At 38.8% G+C, this 15,661-nt stretch overlaps 1 protein-coding gene across 2 annotated transcripts in view; it reads right to left on the reverse strand.

Annotated features, from left to right (window-relative positions):
- LOC122549933 (raftlin-like) overlaps positions 1-15,661 on the reverse strand; it is a 103,378-nt gene that overhangs the window by 38,719 nt on the left and 48,998 nt on the right. For both annotated transcript variants that reach the window (XM_087987267.1, XM_043690175.2), the window contains exon 4: positions 3,090-3,198. In XM_087987267.1, the coding sequence (XP_087843393.1) occupies positions 3,090-3,198 (109 nt within the window). The remainder of the gene's footprint in view (positions 1-3,089; positions 3,199-15,661) is intronic.

Genomic DNA, 15,661 nt, shown 5'->3' on the forward strand with positions numbered 1-15,661 from the left:
CCAGTCCAACACTGGCACATCCTCATTAAAGGAAATGACCAATACTGTGCATTGCACTACAGACGTGGTCCCACCAAAGCTCTGCATAACTTCTTTTCTTTTGTATTCAATTCCCATCACAATAAATGCCAGTTTATTAGCTTTCCTCATTACTTGCTGTACTTGATACTAACCTTTTGCAATTCATGTTCCTATGACAACATGTCTCGCAGTTCAGAGGAGCTGGTGTCAGCTACTTCTTTAAGTCATTAAGCCTAAATGCTTTTCCAGTGGAAACCTTGTTAAAACTCTGCTTAAAGCTAGAATTTTTTAAATGTAATCTGTAGGTTTCCATTAAATGCTAACTACAGACAAAATTAGTTTTGTACAAATAAATTGAAGTTCTCTTGCCCAACAACATTCAGTCCTGACTGAAGTGGGTTAGCTCCCTATTCTGAACCCTACCCCAATTGATTGATCTTAAATAATTCACAGGGTAAAAAGTGCGCAGCCATCCCTCTGTCACCTGTTTCTAGTCATGTTTTTCTCAATGCAATCCAATATCAAAGGTGGAACAATTTTTAAACACACAAAGTTTTTTCACTTCCTTATAGCAGCTCGATTTTAGTTCAAAAACCAATTAAGCCTCTAGGGCTTGAGTTGATGTTGACAAATTTGTGAATTTGAAAAGTTGGGGCAACATTATTGACAGAACATTCTTTGCTTAAAGTATATGGTGATAAAAAGTAGTTTCAAAAATGGACTTCCTGATGGATGTTTACAAGCATTCAATCTTGCAGACATTTTTGGGGAGTTGACATTGGAATATTTATTTAATAACATTTTTTTCTGACTGAATGGCAATGAAGGAGTGAACAATAAAGGATTTGTTTCATTTACTTTTGCCTAAGGTCATCATGAGAGCAGTTTAATTGGTTGTGTATCCTCAAAGCAGCTTTTATACTTGAGACATGAATAACATGAATAAGAATTCACTCCGGATCCTGGCGACAGTTACAAATAAGTCTCCTGTGTCATAATTTTCCAGTTGCATTTTGAATATTCAATTTTGACAATTATCAGAGAAAATTCAAGTTATTCTATAGTGTAGAAGTGATTTATATATGTTAAATTATTTCTGGTTACTGAGTTGCCATGCAATTACTATTAATGATGTCCTCCTGATGGGTATTGTTTCAACTTAGCTTTATACATTCCAGAACAGGATTTTCTTTCTTTCTTTAGGATATGAGAATATTGTGTAAATATCAATGATATTGAAGTTTAATCATGAATAAGGTTAATCTTTTGTGTGCAACAATAATGTATTGATTGTTAGAATAAATGACTGAGTTACTATTAGAAAAAAACCTCATGATCAATCTAGGAATGCTTTATTCCAGAAGGCATCGCTCAGAATTCACACAAGTCATTAAGCCATACTCGTTACTTACAGCCTGGATAGCTAGGATTCAGAGTGTCCAGACATCATTTGAAATTGTAGGAGGATGTGTTTCAAACTGCTCTACACTGATTCTCCTGGGCAAACAGAGCCACTGACTGCTATCTGCACACACCAGTTTTGATACCGTTGGCTGCCTGTCCCTGGGGAAACCTGTTACAAGTAAGTCTGTGCAAAGAAGTTCACATCCACCACCCAGTCCCCAGCCACTCCAATCTGTCTAGCAGCTGCAATCAAAATTTCTCTTCAGGCTCATTTGAAAACAGAAGCATTCATTGGCCAAGTGCCAGAAAACTATTCTCTGTCACCTGCACATTACTGAGGACTTCAAGGCAGTTCAAATTAGGCAAAGCTTAGGCAAAATAAAACAGTAGGAGCATGAGGAGGAAGTCACATTCCTGAAAGGAGGTACCTTGTATGACGATGAAAAGCAGCCAGGTGTTGAAAATAGAGAGGGTTAAATTGGATAGGACTCACAAAATGGTGAGAATTAGACTGCAACTTTGTGCTGCCTGCTCCAATGATCTTAAATCAAGTTAGCACATTCTGTTCACTGGCTTGGGACATCAATAAGCAGTCAATAGCTGTCATCATGTTAAGATACCCTGCAAACAAGCCTGAATCTCTTAAGAGTGCTGGGAGTTTTAAACCCACAGCTTAATCTCAATCTCACATATTTATCACTACAGTAACACCAACATCTCACTGCTTACAGACATGGTCAACTATTCAACACTGACAGCCTCATCAGCCAAATAGATTACACAAAAACCATTGACAGTTGGAGGCAGCAACAGCTAACCTGAAGAGGAGATACATACCTGCATATTCTGACCTCCACAAAGGGGCAATCAAGCCATTATAGGAATACTCATTACTAAGCACATGGCCAAAATTAAAGATAATGAGATCTTCTGTTTTCCCACATTGCCCTATTCTAATTTACAGGAAGCAAAGTGTGTCAGGACATGTTTCTTATTTTCCCTTGACCTTAGATCATGACCACACTTTTGTGGCTTGAGGCTGGTTGGTCACCTCAAACAGCAGACAGCCAAACAGAGGGCCAGCAGAGCATGCCTGGGAGCAACGGATTTATACAGAATTTATGACAAGTCCTTCAGCACTATCACAGGACTCTTTAAAGACCTTGGCAAACTTGAAGTCATTGTAGAAAATACAAAACATTTGTGGACTCTCAGTTGAAGCCTGAAGGAACCAACCAACAACCAAATATGTATCATTAATGTTCCCATGATCTAGTCTTGGTGGAAGATCCTTCCTTTGCTGAAGGCATGTTCAAATGGTTTAGAGTGATCATTGGCTGATGCACTGAGCTCTACAAGTATTTCACATCATGATCTGCACTCTTTGGCGCTGTTAGCAAATGTTTACTTCACACTGTTAACATTTGCAACAATATGACATCCAACACAAGCATGCCAAGGAGGCCATTTTGAAGCTCTATGAAAATATCTCATATTAATTAAACTGGCATTAATAAACTTGATTTCCCATAAATTGGCCTCTAGGCATTTTACTGGGCTCACCATTTATAACACTGCAAGCAAGCAAATACAAAAATCATTTCTTGTCCATGATAGCAAGCTGGTTATCTGAAGGAAGAGGAATAAATGGATTAAAATCTTACTTTTTGAAGAATATCTGTTAGCCCTTTTGATTTAAGAAGTTGATTGGACAGCAAACTCAATTCTACTTCAAGGCTGCATGGCTCAGTCTTGGTATCAATCTCTTCAGAGCTGAGAAAATTGAAGAAAAATAGATGAGTTTTGGTGATTCTTAAATATGTTGTGACTAGCATTAATAAAGTATTAAACACTATTTTAAAAAATTCCCCAACACCTCCCCCACCTGAGACATATTATTTTCTCTATCCCTCATAAGCACAACCAAATCCTCTGAAAAGGCAGTGACCTGACCGAAACAGATTGAGTTAGAACAACTGGACCCATGCATGAGCACTTCAGAAAGATGTGATAGTTGAACAGTGCAAAGCTCATGTAGTACCCTACTCACTGTTGCAAGACAGTTTTTGTAAACTGTGAAAATTCATCAAATAAGTTGATATGACAGGAGCTAAACATGTTTACTCAGGAACATTTTGTTGGGAATCTTCTGATAAAATAATTGGGCCATTGAACTTACAGTTCCCAACTATCTTCTTTCATAAAACTACAGAGACTGAATCAGAAACAAATAAAAATTATGTTAAATGCCAACGAACATTGTTAGAACATCCAGATGCTCCAGTACTGTTAAAGTGGATAGCTGATAAAAATCATCAAAAATATGGAAATTACTTCTGATTTGCTTTTCTGACTATAATATTCCCTTAACTCCTTCATAATCACATTTGCTCCCTCATTGAAAATCAGTCATTCCATGTTCAGCTAACAATACTCCCAACCTCCCAGCCAAGATAAAGCAGGGCTTCCTCAAGCATCTACATCCATTTATAATTTTATGGATTGAACATCAGGCAAATGACTAAAAGCTTTTGTTCTCAAACAGACGTTTGATACTTGCCATCGAGGAAATCCAACACGGATGTCCAAATCTTAGAGTAAACAGTGTAAAGCATTGTTTCCACACAATGATCCTATTACTGGATAACCAAATGTTGGCAATATTACACAGGCATATTTGAAAGTCACATGCAGCTTTGTTATGCATTATAACGATTAGATATTGATTTTCCCTAGAAGTTCTTGCATAAGCCAACTGATTGATCCTGAGCACTCTAATTTTCAGTGTTCACAAAACAGTATTTCTACTCTTGGCATGTAATAGATTATTCCAAGTTGAGGGCATTCAGGAGTTTCAATATTATAACATAAAGTATACACTTCGTGTCAACATTTGGTTCTCATTTCCTGAAAAATGATTATATTTTTACTTCCCATCTGTTGCTTTCCATAATGTTAAAGATTAAATTACTATGCTTCAAAATAACTATTTTATGGAGAAAGTCTTTGAAGAGGAATTTATTTTTAAAGTAATTCGTGTGGTGAGATATTTCTATGTGACTAAATAGTTCCACAGGTCATCAGCAGGATGCACTAGGCTCAGGAAGACATTTGCACACGAAGTGTGAGAAAAGAACTGGGACAAAGTCACCTTGCCCCACATACTCAGAGCCAATTACTCTGATGCTGAGCCCTACAGCCAGCAGATTCAGCTATCAATGTTGTGCAGATCCTGTGAGCCTGGATGCACACTGTTGTTCTACAGGGCTTTCAGTCTGTTGACTGCTTTTGAAGGATCAGACTGCTAATTGAAGGTGACACAGAGCCAGGGCACGTTTGGAGGCAGCTGGTATAGGGCTGCTTTCCTGAGAACAGCAACATTGTTGCCAATCATGTTAACAAATGGGATCTATAGTATGGGCATGTCAGCTCACTACACTTTTCAGCTACTATTCATGATAAAGATTGAATTCACCATCTTCTTCAAGGGTAGGATATGACATGACCAGTTTAATCTCATATAGTAGAGATAAACCACTTCCTGATCTAGCTGTGAGAGCTCCTGCAGTTAACAAGATTTAGCTTATTGCACATTAATAATCAGTTACAGGTTACATTGATATGATAGACATTGTGCACACACACTAAGGCAGACCAGATGTTACATCTCACTCTTTCAGGATTCAATGCTGTTCTATCTGTAAAATCCATATTATATAACTGTAGTGGTTAGTGTTTATGGATCTCACGAGTAATAATTCTCTCAGAACATGTCAGACCCAAAAGTTATATTTCTTTGAAATCAAGGCCGACATTCCATTTGCCTTCCCCGCTGCCTGTTAAAGTTTTAGTCTAATTGTTTCTGATTCATGACAAGGAAGTCTAAATCCATTTCCCAATTTAAATAATATTCAGCTCTGCTTTCTGTGAAAGTGAATAATCTCAGACTTTTCCAGATTATACTTCATCTGTCATGTTTTCTGCCACTTGCTTAACCTGTCTATATCCCACTGTAGACTTTATGTATCATCCTCACCAGTTATCTTTGCACACATTGTTTGTGGCCCCAAGACTACTCCCTATGGCACTCCACTATTTACAGTTGGCTATTCTGAAAATGTTCCATTTCTCCCAACTCTCTGTCTTCTATTATTTAGCCAATCCTCTGTCTATGCAAATGTACTACTTCTAACATCATGGTATCTTGTTATATAGACTGACATGTGGTACCTTATAAAATGCAGTCTGGAAGTCCAAATATATTACTCCCCCTTTATCTATCCTGCCTGTTACCTCCTCAAAGAATTCTAAAAATTTTTCAATCATGACCTCCCCTTCACAAAGCCGTGCTGACTTTGCGTGATCACATTACATATTCCTAAATGCTCTGCTATTATGTCCTTTGTGATAGACTCTGAGATTTTCTCAATGCAGGTGTTAAATTAACAGCCTATAGTTATCTTTCTTTTGTCTTCTTTGCTTTATGAATAATGGTGCTACATTATCAGTTTTTTCAATCTTCCAGCACTTTTCCAGAATCAAAGGATTCTCAGAAGATCATAATCTTCATTTCTTATTAAGTTAGGATGCATCCTATTGGGTCTAGGGAACACATCAGTCTTTAGCTCCATCAGTTTCCCTAGTAGTCTTTTCTCGAGAGACATTTATTATATTTATTTCCTCCTCCCCTTTTGCCTCTTAATTTTTTAGTATTTTTGGAAGACTGGTGTAAATTATTTATGCAACAACTCTGCCATTTCCTAGTTTCCCATTATTATTTGCCAGCCTAATTCTCCCACAGGTCTAGATCATTTTGGCTCCTCTATTCCTTTTTATAGTTTACCCTGAAAGGTTATCTTCTCCCTATTTACTACTTTTCTCATGATCTTCTGTCATTTTTAAAAGTTTTTCCCAATCTTCTATTTTATCATTAATCTTTGACAGATTGTATGGTTTATTCTTTCAATTCAAGGAGAAAGTGAGGTCTGCAGATGCTGGAGATCAAAGTTGAAACTTTATTGCTGGAACAGCACAGCAGGTCAGGCAGCATCCAGGGAACAGGAGATTCGACGTTTCGGGCACAGGCCCTTCTTCAGGCCATTCCTGAAGAAGGGCCTGTGCCCGAAACGTCGAATCTCCTGTTCCCTGGATGCTGCCTGACCTGCTGTGCTGTTCCAGCAATAAAGTTTCAACTCTTTCAATTCAATGCTACTCTTAACTTCTATGGTTAAACATGGTTGGCTTATCCCCTTCTTAGAATCCTTCTTCGTCAGTGGGATATATCTCTTTGTTATGAGCTATGAATTATTTCCTTAAACATTTGACATTGTTAGTCAACCATCTTTCCTTTCCCAATTCCTTTCCCAGTCCACTGCAACTAGCACTGCCTTTACTCCTTTGTAATTATTCATATTTAAGATTAATTTGTTTCCAACCCAGTTTCTCCCTCAAATTGAATACCAAATTCTATTATGTTATAGTCATTGAGATAATTTATTACTCCTCTCTGATTACACATTACCAGAATTAGCCTGATCCATGTTTGGATTCACAACATATTATTATGATTTGGAGGAATATGGAGGGTAAAATGCATTGATATGTTCAATTAGTCAAGATTGTATTAAATGGCAAAGCAAGCTCAACAAGCTAAATAGGCTATTAATGTTTGTTGCATTGTCACCTTACGGATAAGATGGACTAAACTAAGGCACAGTCTGCCCTCTCAGGTCAAACAATCGTAGAATCTTAGAGTTATACAGCATGGAAGCAAACTTTTCAGTCCAACCCATCCATGCTGACCAGATATCTAAACTGATCTAATCCCATGTTCCAACATTTGATCCATATCCCTCTAAATCCTTCCTATTCATGTCCCCATTCAGATGTCTTTTAAATGCGCTAATTGTACTGTCCTCCACCAACTCCTCTGGTAGCTCGTTCCATACATGCACCACCCTCTGCCCTTTAGGTCCCTTTTAAATCTTTTATGACTCAAGTTAAAAATATAAAATTCTATCAGGTCTGACACTCCAGGGAAGAAAGCCCCAGCCTATTCAGCCTCATCCTATAGCCTCCAATGCTGACATGCTTGTAATTTTTTTCCAAATCCTTTCAAGTTTAACATCTTTCCTATTCCAGGGAGACCAGAATTGAAAGCAGTATTCTAAAAGTGGCCTCACCAATGTCCAGTACAGTTGCAACATGACATCCTAATTGCTTTCCTCTATGCACTGACCAATGAAGGCAAGTGTGCCAAATGCCTTCTTCACCACTCTGCCTACCTGCAACTCCATTTTCAAGGAATTATGCATCTGTACCTCTGAGTCCCTTAGTTTGGCAACAGTCTCCAAGGAGTTACCATTAATTGTCTAAGTCCTGGCCTGGTTTGCCTTACCAAAATGCAGCACCTTACTTTTATCTGAATAAATTCTATCTGCCATTCCTCAGTCCATTGGCCCATCTGATCAAGGTGCCATTCTATTCTGAGATACATTTCTTCACTGCCCACTAGACCAATCAGGACAGGAAGATCTCTACACCCAAAGAGATAATGAGAAAAGATATACGTCTGAGGCTGGGAAAGTAGATTAGGGGAGCAAGCTAAATAGTCAAGGTTGGCAAGACAATGGCAGAGAACACAAAAAGACTTATAAATTAAACTGCATTTATTTCAATGCAAGAGGCCTGACAGATAAGACAGACGAACCTAGGGCATGATTGGGAACATGGAACCTGGATATCATAGCTATTACAGAAATGTGGCTTAAGGAGCTGGCAGCTTAATGTTCTGGGATACAGGGTTATGGGAAGGATAGAAAGGGGGGGGGGGGGTAGCAACACAGGAGGGGGAGTGGCGTTTTTTGTTAAGGATAACATTATGGCTGTACTTAGAGAGGATATTCCTGGGACAACAGCCAGTGAAATTATATGGGTGGAACTGAGAAATAAGAAAGGATGATCACCTTATTGGGATTGTACTATAGGGCCCCCAAATAATCAGCAGGAAATTGAGCAGCAAATATGTAAGAAGATCTCAGATATCTGTAAGAATTGGGTTATAATGGTGGGGGATTTTGACTTTCCAAACATAGACTGTGTTAAGGGCTTGGATGGAGAGGAATTTGTTAAGTGAGTCATAGAGGTCAAAAACACAGAAAAAGGACACTCAGTCCATTAAATCTGCACTGGTCAAAGGTGAACATAAAAGGTTTAATTCTGAAGAAGAGCAGAGGCCTACTTCCTGGTGTCCTGATTGGTATAAAGCCAGAATCATGTTTAATTAATTTGATTGAAAGTTGGTTGGCTGACAGGAAACAAAGAGTAGTGATAAACGGCTCCATTTCGGAATGGCAGGCAGTGACCAGTGGGGTACCACAGGGATCCGTGCTGGGACCGCAGCTTTTCACAATATATATTAATGATATAGAAAATGGTATTAGCAATAACATTAGCAAATTTGCTGATGATACTAAGCTGGGTGGCAGGGTGAAATGTGAAGAGGATGTTAGGAGATTACCGGGTGACCTGGACAGGTTAGGTGAGTGGTCAGATGCATGGCAGATGCAGTTTAATGTGGATAAATGTATGGTTATCCACTTTGGTGGCAAGAACAGGAAGGCAGATTATGACCTAAATGGAATCAATTTAGGTAAAGGGGCAGTACAAAGAGATCTGGGTGTTCTTGTACACCAGTCAATGAAGGTAAGCATGCAGGTACAGTAATGAAGAAGGCTAATAGCATGCTGGCCTTCATAACAAAAGGGATTGAGTATAGAAGCAAAGAGGTTCTTCTGCAGCTGTACAGGGCCCTGGTGAGACCACACCTGGAGTATTGTGTGTAGTTCTGGTCTCCAAATTTGAGGAAAGACATTCTGGCTATTGAGGGAGTGCAGCGTAGGTTCACGAGGTCAATTCCTGGAATGACGGGACTACCTTATGCTGAAAGACTGGAGCGACTGGGCTTGTATACCCTTGAGTTTAGAAGACTGAGAGGGGTTCTGATTGAGACATATAAGATTATTAAAGGATTGGATACTCTGGAGGCAGGAAACATGTTTCCGCTGATGGGTGAGTGCCGAACCAGAGGACACAGCTTAAAAATACGGGGTAGACCATTTAGGACAGAGATGAGGAGAAACTTCTTCACCCAGAGAGTGGTGGCTGTGTGGAATGCTCTGCCCCAGAGGGCAGTGGAGGCCCAGTCTCTGGATTCATTTAAGAAAGAATTGGATAGAGCTCTCAAGGAGAGTGGAATCAAGGGTTATGCAGATAAGGCAAGAACAGGATACTGATTAAGGATGATCAGCCATGATCATATTGAATGGTGGTGCAGGCTCGAAGGGCAGAATGGACTACTCCTGCACCTATTGTCTATTGTCTATTGAGGTTTTTGTATGATTTAACAGAGCACGTTGGTGACAGTCATTGATAAAACATCACATAACATTCTCATCAATGAAGATTAAACTAATGGAATAACAGAGAGCATAGTTATTCGGTTGTGAAGTTGGTTGCCATAAACAGGAAATAAACAGTAGTGGTGAAAGATTGGCTTTAGACCAGAAGAAGATATAGGCAGTTGAGTTCCTCAGAGGTCAGAGTTAGGATCACTGCCTTACTTAATTTATATCAATTATGTAGATTTTGGTGTGCAAGGCACAATTTGACACAAAGTCTGCAACTATTGTGAACTGTGTGAACAATAGTGATCAACTTCACAGTCTGGACAGACCAGTGACAGATTAAATATAATTCAAAGAAGTGTGAAGTTATTCCTTTTGGCAGGAAGAGTTAGAATAGACAATATCAAATAAAGGAGACAATTCTAAAGGGAAGTGCAGAAACAGAGAGATGTGTGAGATACATGCATAAATCAAAGAAGGTTAATAACCATTTAATAAAGCAAATAAATCTTGCAGTTTGTGTATAAGAGCATGGAATACAAAGGCAAGCAAGTTACGATGAACTTGTAGAAAATTTTTGTTTAGCCTCAACTAGGGTTGCATCTGGGCATCACATTTTATGAATAGTGTGAAAATATGAGAAAGATTGTTAAGGATGCTTCCAGGGATTTGAAAATTCAGCCATAGGGATTGATTGAAAAGTTCAGTCTATTCTCCTTGGAGTGAAGAAGATTAAGATGAGATTTGACAGAGATGTGTAAAATAATGAGAACTCTGGTCAGAGCAGAGAGGGAGAATCTCCCACCAACAGAGGAAAGGTTGTGAACCATAGGACACTGACATAAAAGTTTGGCAAAAAAAACTAAGATCAACTTAAGGAAAACCTTTTCTCAGCATTGTATGGTTTACCAAACAAAGTAGTGGAGGCAGATTCAAACAAGGTCTTCAAATGAGAATTGGATAATTATCTGAAGCAAAACAAAAATGCAGGGCTAAGAGGAAAATGCAGGGATGTAGCATTTGGCATTTGGTAATGCTTCCCCCATGGTCTTGCACAAGGTAATTTTCACATAATGTAAACAATTTCTGCAGTTATGGTCACATAACTTAAAAGGTTTAACAGATTTTCCTTTAGTTATTCCATAGAGGCATGTTTCTTGAAAATTGTTCCAGTCCTGAATTTAGCTTGGAGAAAAAAATAACTTAGCAAAGGAAGCATGTTGGTGTGTATGTAGTCAGCACAAGGTAAGTGGCTCATCCAGTGAACTAGCATGACAAGAAAGGTCTAATTGCTGCTTTCTGTCCTTTAACCACTTTCTGACTCTATTCTACATACCTTGATCAGAACAAAAAAAAAAGAGAAAGTGAGAACTTCAGATGCTGGAGATCAGAGTCAAAAAGTGTGCTGCTGGAAAAGCACAGCCGATCAGGCAGCATCCGAGGAGCAGGACAGTCAACATTTGGAGCATAAGCTCTTCATCAGGAATGTGAAGAGTTCTTGATGAAAAGCATATCATCACAAAAAAAACAAGTGAACTGGCCATTGATTGTTGTCTATGAGACATTGCACAATGCAAACTGACTACAGGTCATTCTGCTATAATATGCATTTTGTTAGTGTGAATTCGCTATATCGCAATTAACGAATTAAGGACACTGTTTCTAAAGCACAAAGTTTGAAAGCATGTACTGGTTATAACATGATTCCAGGCCCATAAGTTTAAATGGTGCTGCTATTGCACAATATTCTTACAACATGGGATTGCACGGGAACAGAACTTCTGCATTATAGCAGAACTGACTGTCCTGTGTTTCCTACATTAGAACAGTGACAGTACTTCAAAGGTACACCCTGGTCATGAAAGGTACTATGTAAATGTAAGTTTTTTTTTTCTTTAGTCTACATCTATCCAAATTTGTGAAAGTTGATAAGTTCAGTCAAAGATGCCATACTAGACATTCACCTGAGGCCACTCTTTGATCAAAGGGTGAGAACGTTGAACCCAGAATCTCTGGAATAAAACAAAGAACTGCAGATGCTGAAGACTGAAACAAAAGCAGAAGTTGCTGGAGAAAATTAGCAAGTCTGGCAGAATCTGTAAGAGAAAGCAGAGTTAATATTTCAGGTCCAGTGACCTTTCTTCAACACATTGACTTCTCTGCACAGATGCTGCCAGACTTGCTGAATTTCTCCAGCAATTTCTATTTTTGTTCCACAATAGTTGGAGTTCAGAAGAACGAGAGATGATATAACTGAAATATCATACAAGATTCTGATGGAGCTTGACAGGATTGTCACAATGAAGTTATTTCTCTGTTGGGGAATCTAAAAACTGAGGCCATGGTCTCAGGATAAAGAACTAATTATTCTGAATTGAGATGAGGGAAATATTTTTCACTGAGTGAGTTATGGATCTTTGGAACTCTCTCTCCTAAAGGTTGTGAATGATCTATTGCTGAGTATATTTACACGTTGGATAAATAGATATAACATCTCTTAAGGAGTAAAGAAGAACAGGAAGGTAAGTGATATAGAGATAGAAGATAATCATATTTACTGTCAGAGCAGGCTCAAGGAGTTGTACAGTATAATCCTGTTTCTTATTAACATTCCAAGGGTAAGACCCACACAATTTAGGTAGCTTAGGAGAATAACAGTCTTGACAAAAACTTGTTATTTGTTTGGGGAAAAGACAATTAAGGCAAGCATTTATTACCCATCCCTAATTGCCGGTGGGAAGATGGTGAATTGCCTTCTTCAACAGCCACAGTTTGATACACTGAAGTGTTAGGGAGCAGATCCCACTATTCTGACCCAATCAAATGACAGTGATGGCATTTTCTAGGTCAGGATGGTTGTGTCTCAGTAGGAAGCTAGCAGAAACAGAGTGTTTTTGTTTTGACTTGACCTTGTTCTTCTTGGTTGTAGATGTCACAGGTTTGGACAGTATTATCTACCAAGCCTTGAAAATTTGTTACCAAACATCTTGTAGATCTTATTCACTGCTGCAACTGCACATCAATATGGAAGGGAACATTCAAAATGGTGAATAAGGTGCCAATTATTTGGGTTGCTTTGACCTGAATGATATCAATCCTCCTCAGAGTCGTTGGAGTTAAACCATTGAGGCATAGAAATGTTTTAGCACAGAAAGAGACCATTCAGCCCATCCTGTCTGCTCTAGGTAAATCATTCCAATTCCAATTCCACTTTCCATTATTTGGTCCATAGCCCTGCCTAGTTACAGCACTTCAGGTACAAATCCAAATTCCTTTCAAATGAAATGAAGGTGCCTGTTTCAACCATCTAATCGAGCAGTAAGTTCCAGACCCCATCACCCTCTGGGTGAAATAAATTTCATACCATTCCCATTTGTTGTAAATTCCTTTACATTGTTTATTGCCCCAAAATCATAACACCATGCTTCTCCGGGCTGAATTCTATTTGTCACTTTTCTGCCCACTCATCCAAACCAATGATACCTTCTTGGAGCTCACAGCCATGATCTTCAACAACCCAGCCAGTCTATGTGTCGACCACCAATATTCAATTCATACTACCCACATTTAAATCTAAATTATTAATATATACAACAATTAGCAAGAGACCCTGGTCCCGTGGAAAAACATTGGAACCTGCTGTGCATTCGCAGAAACATCCATCAAACATTGTCCTTTATTCCTCTCTGGTAGACAAGCAAGAGGCTAGAAGAACACAGCAAACCAGGCAGCATCAGGAGGTGGAGAAGTCAACGTTTCAGGTGTAACCCTTTTTCAGGACTCAGAAGGCCATGAAGAAGGGTTACACCTGAAACGTTGACTTCTTCACCTCCTGGTGTTGCCTGGTTTGCTGTGTTTTTCCAGCTTCCTGCTTGATAACCTTGGATTCCAGCATCGGCAGGATTTTTTTGTCTCTAACTAAGTTTATTCTTCTCTGAGCCAATTTTGAATCCAATTCCCATACTCTCCTGAATCCCATGAGCTTTGAATTTTCTGAACAGTCTGTCTTGTGGGATCTTGTGCTTAAATCTACTTAGACAACATCCACTCTATGACCATCGACAATCTTCCTGTTACTTTCTTAAAAAAGTCAATTAAGCGAGTAAAACATGACCTCACTTTAAAACCTGCTGAATATCTTTGATTAATTTCCAAGGAACAACTAATCCTATCTCTCAATACTAATTCCTGTAATTTGCTCAGTTCTGAGGTCAGACTGACTGGCCTATAATAATTTGGTCTATCCCTCGTACCCTTTCTGAATAACAGTACAATGTTTGCAGATCTCCAGTTATCTGGCACCACCCCTACATATAATGAGGATTGGAACATTCCCTGAGAGTATCCGTTATTTCCTCTAAACCTTCCTTAAACAGCCTAGAGTACCATTCATCCAGCACTGGCGATTTATCCACCTTCAAGGGAGATCAGTCCCTCGAATACTTCCCTTCTCATTTTGCTTATTTTGTTTAATATTCCACATGTCTCCTATTTAACTAGAATATCTGTATCATCCTTTTCATTTGTGATGACAAAGACAAAGTATTCATTTAGAAGCTTACTCACATCATGCATACTTAAGAGCCATGTCTTTTTCTTTTCAGCCTTTAAAAGCTATAGATTGCAAGGAAGAAGAACTGTTTTCAAACACAGCGTTTTACAAGGATGACTACACAGCAAGGAATTCTGGTACTCAGCTAACTGTGCATATTGGAACTGGGAACATGAAAGGTACAGACACAGAGAGACACAATAAAAATGTGTGCTTTTTTGTTCTCCACAGCAGAAGCTGCCTGTTCTCTGCAGTAAAAAACAAAACTGTACAAACGTGAAGAAAACCAATTAACTTGCCTTGAGCATTTGCTGTGAGCTGTGAGTTTTGAATTGATAATTCAAAGCCATTTCCTAAGTGGATCAGTCATTCTGTACTCATCACTGTCAGTAGAAGCTAAGCATGCACACAATGCAATTAAAGTTGGGGCTTGTGGCAACTAATTTCAAGCATCAAATTTCTAAACACATTACTTTAACTCTGAACACTTGCAAAATCTTCAAAATAAGTTTTTCTTCTTTACAAAAATTAACATTTACAATCGTAGTGAAAATGAATGATCAATATTCAACTTTCGTCATTTGACTTGATTACCTGAGACTTCAACTGACTAAAATTGAATACAAAAAAGACAAATACTGACCTGAACTGAGTGCCATGATAATGCTAGGTTCATGAACACATCAGCTATCAGCTGGAATTCAGCTATCAAGGGGAAATTGTCTGCCAGCCTCAGAATATTGGCCTCAAATGGTGCTTTAATTGATATTATAGGGTAGCTGGAATGGGTAGCCAGAACCAACTTTCCCTTACCCTGAACCCAGACAAGATTGGTCTCCCCAGTATTGGGTAGGCAGCACTTCCAGTGTTTGCATGGAAAGGTGTTATGGGGAAGGAAGGGGCATTAGGCTCAGCTAAGGGTGCAATACTTGTTCTTTCATTTCATCCTTTCTCTCTATTCAAGGTTCCAAACACTTGTTCCAAGTGAAACAGTGATTTGCTTTGACTACTTTCAATTTAATGTAATGTGTTTGCTGCTTATGTTGCTCCTCGACATTGAGCAGCCCAAATGCAAACTAAGTATTTCTTTTGCAAACCACTACTGTTCAGCTAGCAAGCATGACCTTTTTGTTTTAATTTTCCACCTTGCTCCAACACTGCCTTTTCTTTCCTTGATCTGCTACAGCATTCCAGTGAAGCTCAGCAAAGCTTGAATAACGGCCCCTCATCTTTCCTCTCAACCTCTCCTGCCTTGGAACTCAGTTTTAAGTTCATCAAT

The sequence above is a fragment of the Chiloscyllium plagiosum genome, unplaced genomic scaffold, assembly GCF_037043375.1.
Source record: "Chiloscyllium plagiosum isolate Xiang-an unplaced genomic scaffold, Cpla_swu_hap1 HiC_scaffold_5, whole genome shotgun sequence".
NCBI lineage: Eukaryota > Metazoa > Chordata > Chondrichthyes > Orectolobiformes > Hemiscylliidae > Chiloscyllium > Chiloscyllium plagiosum.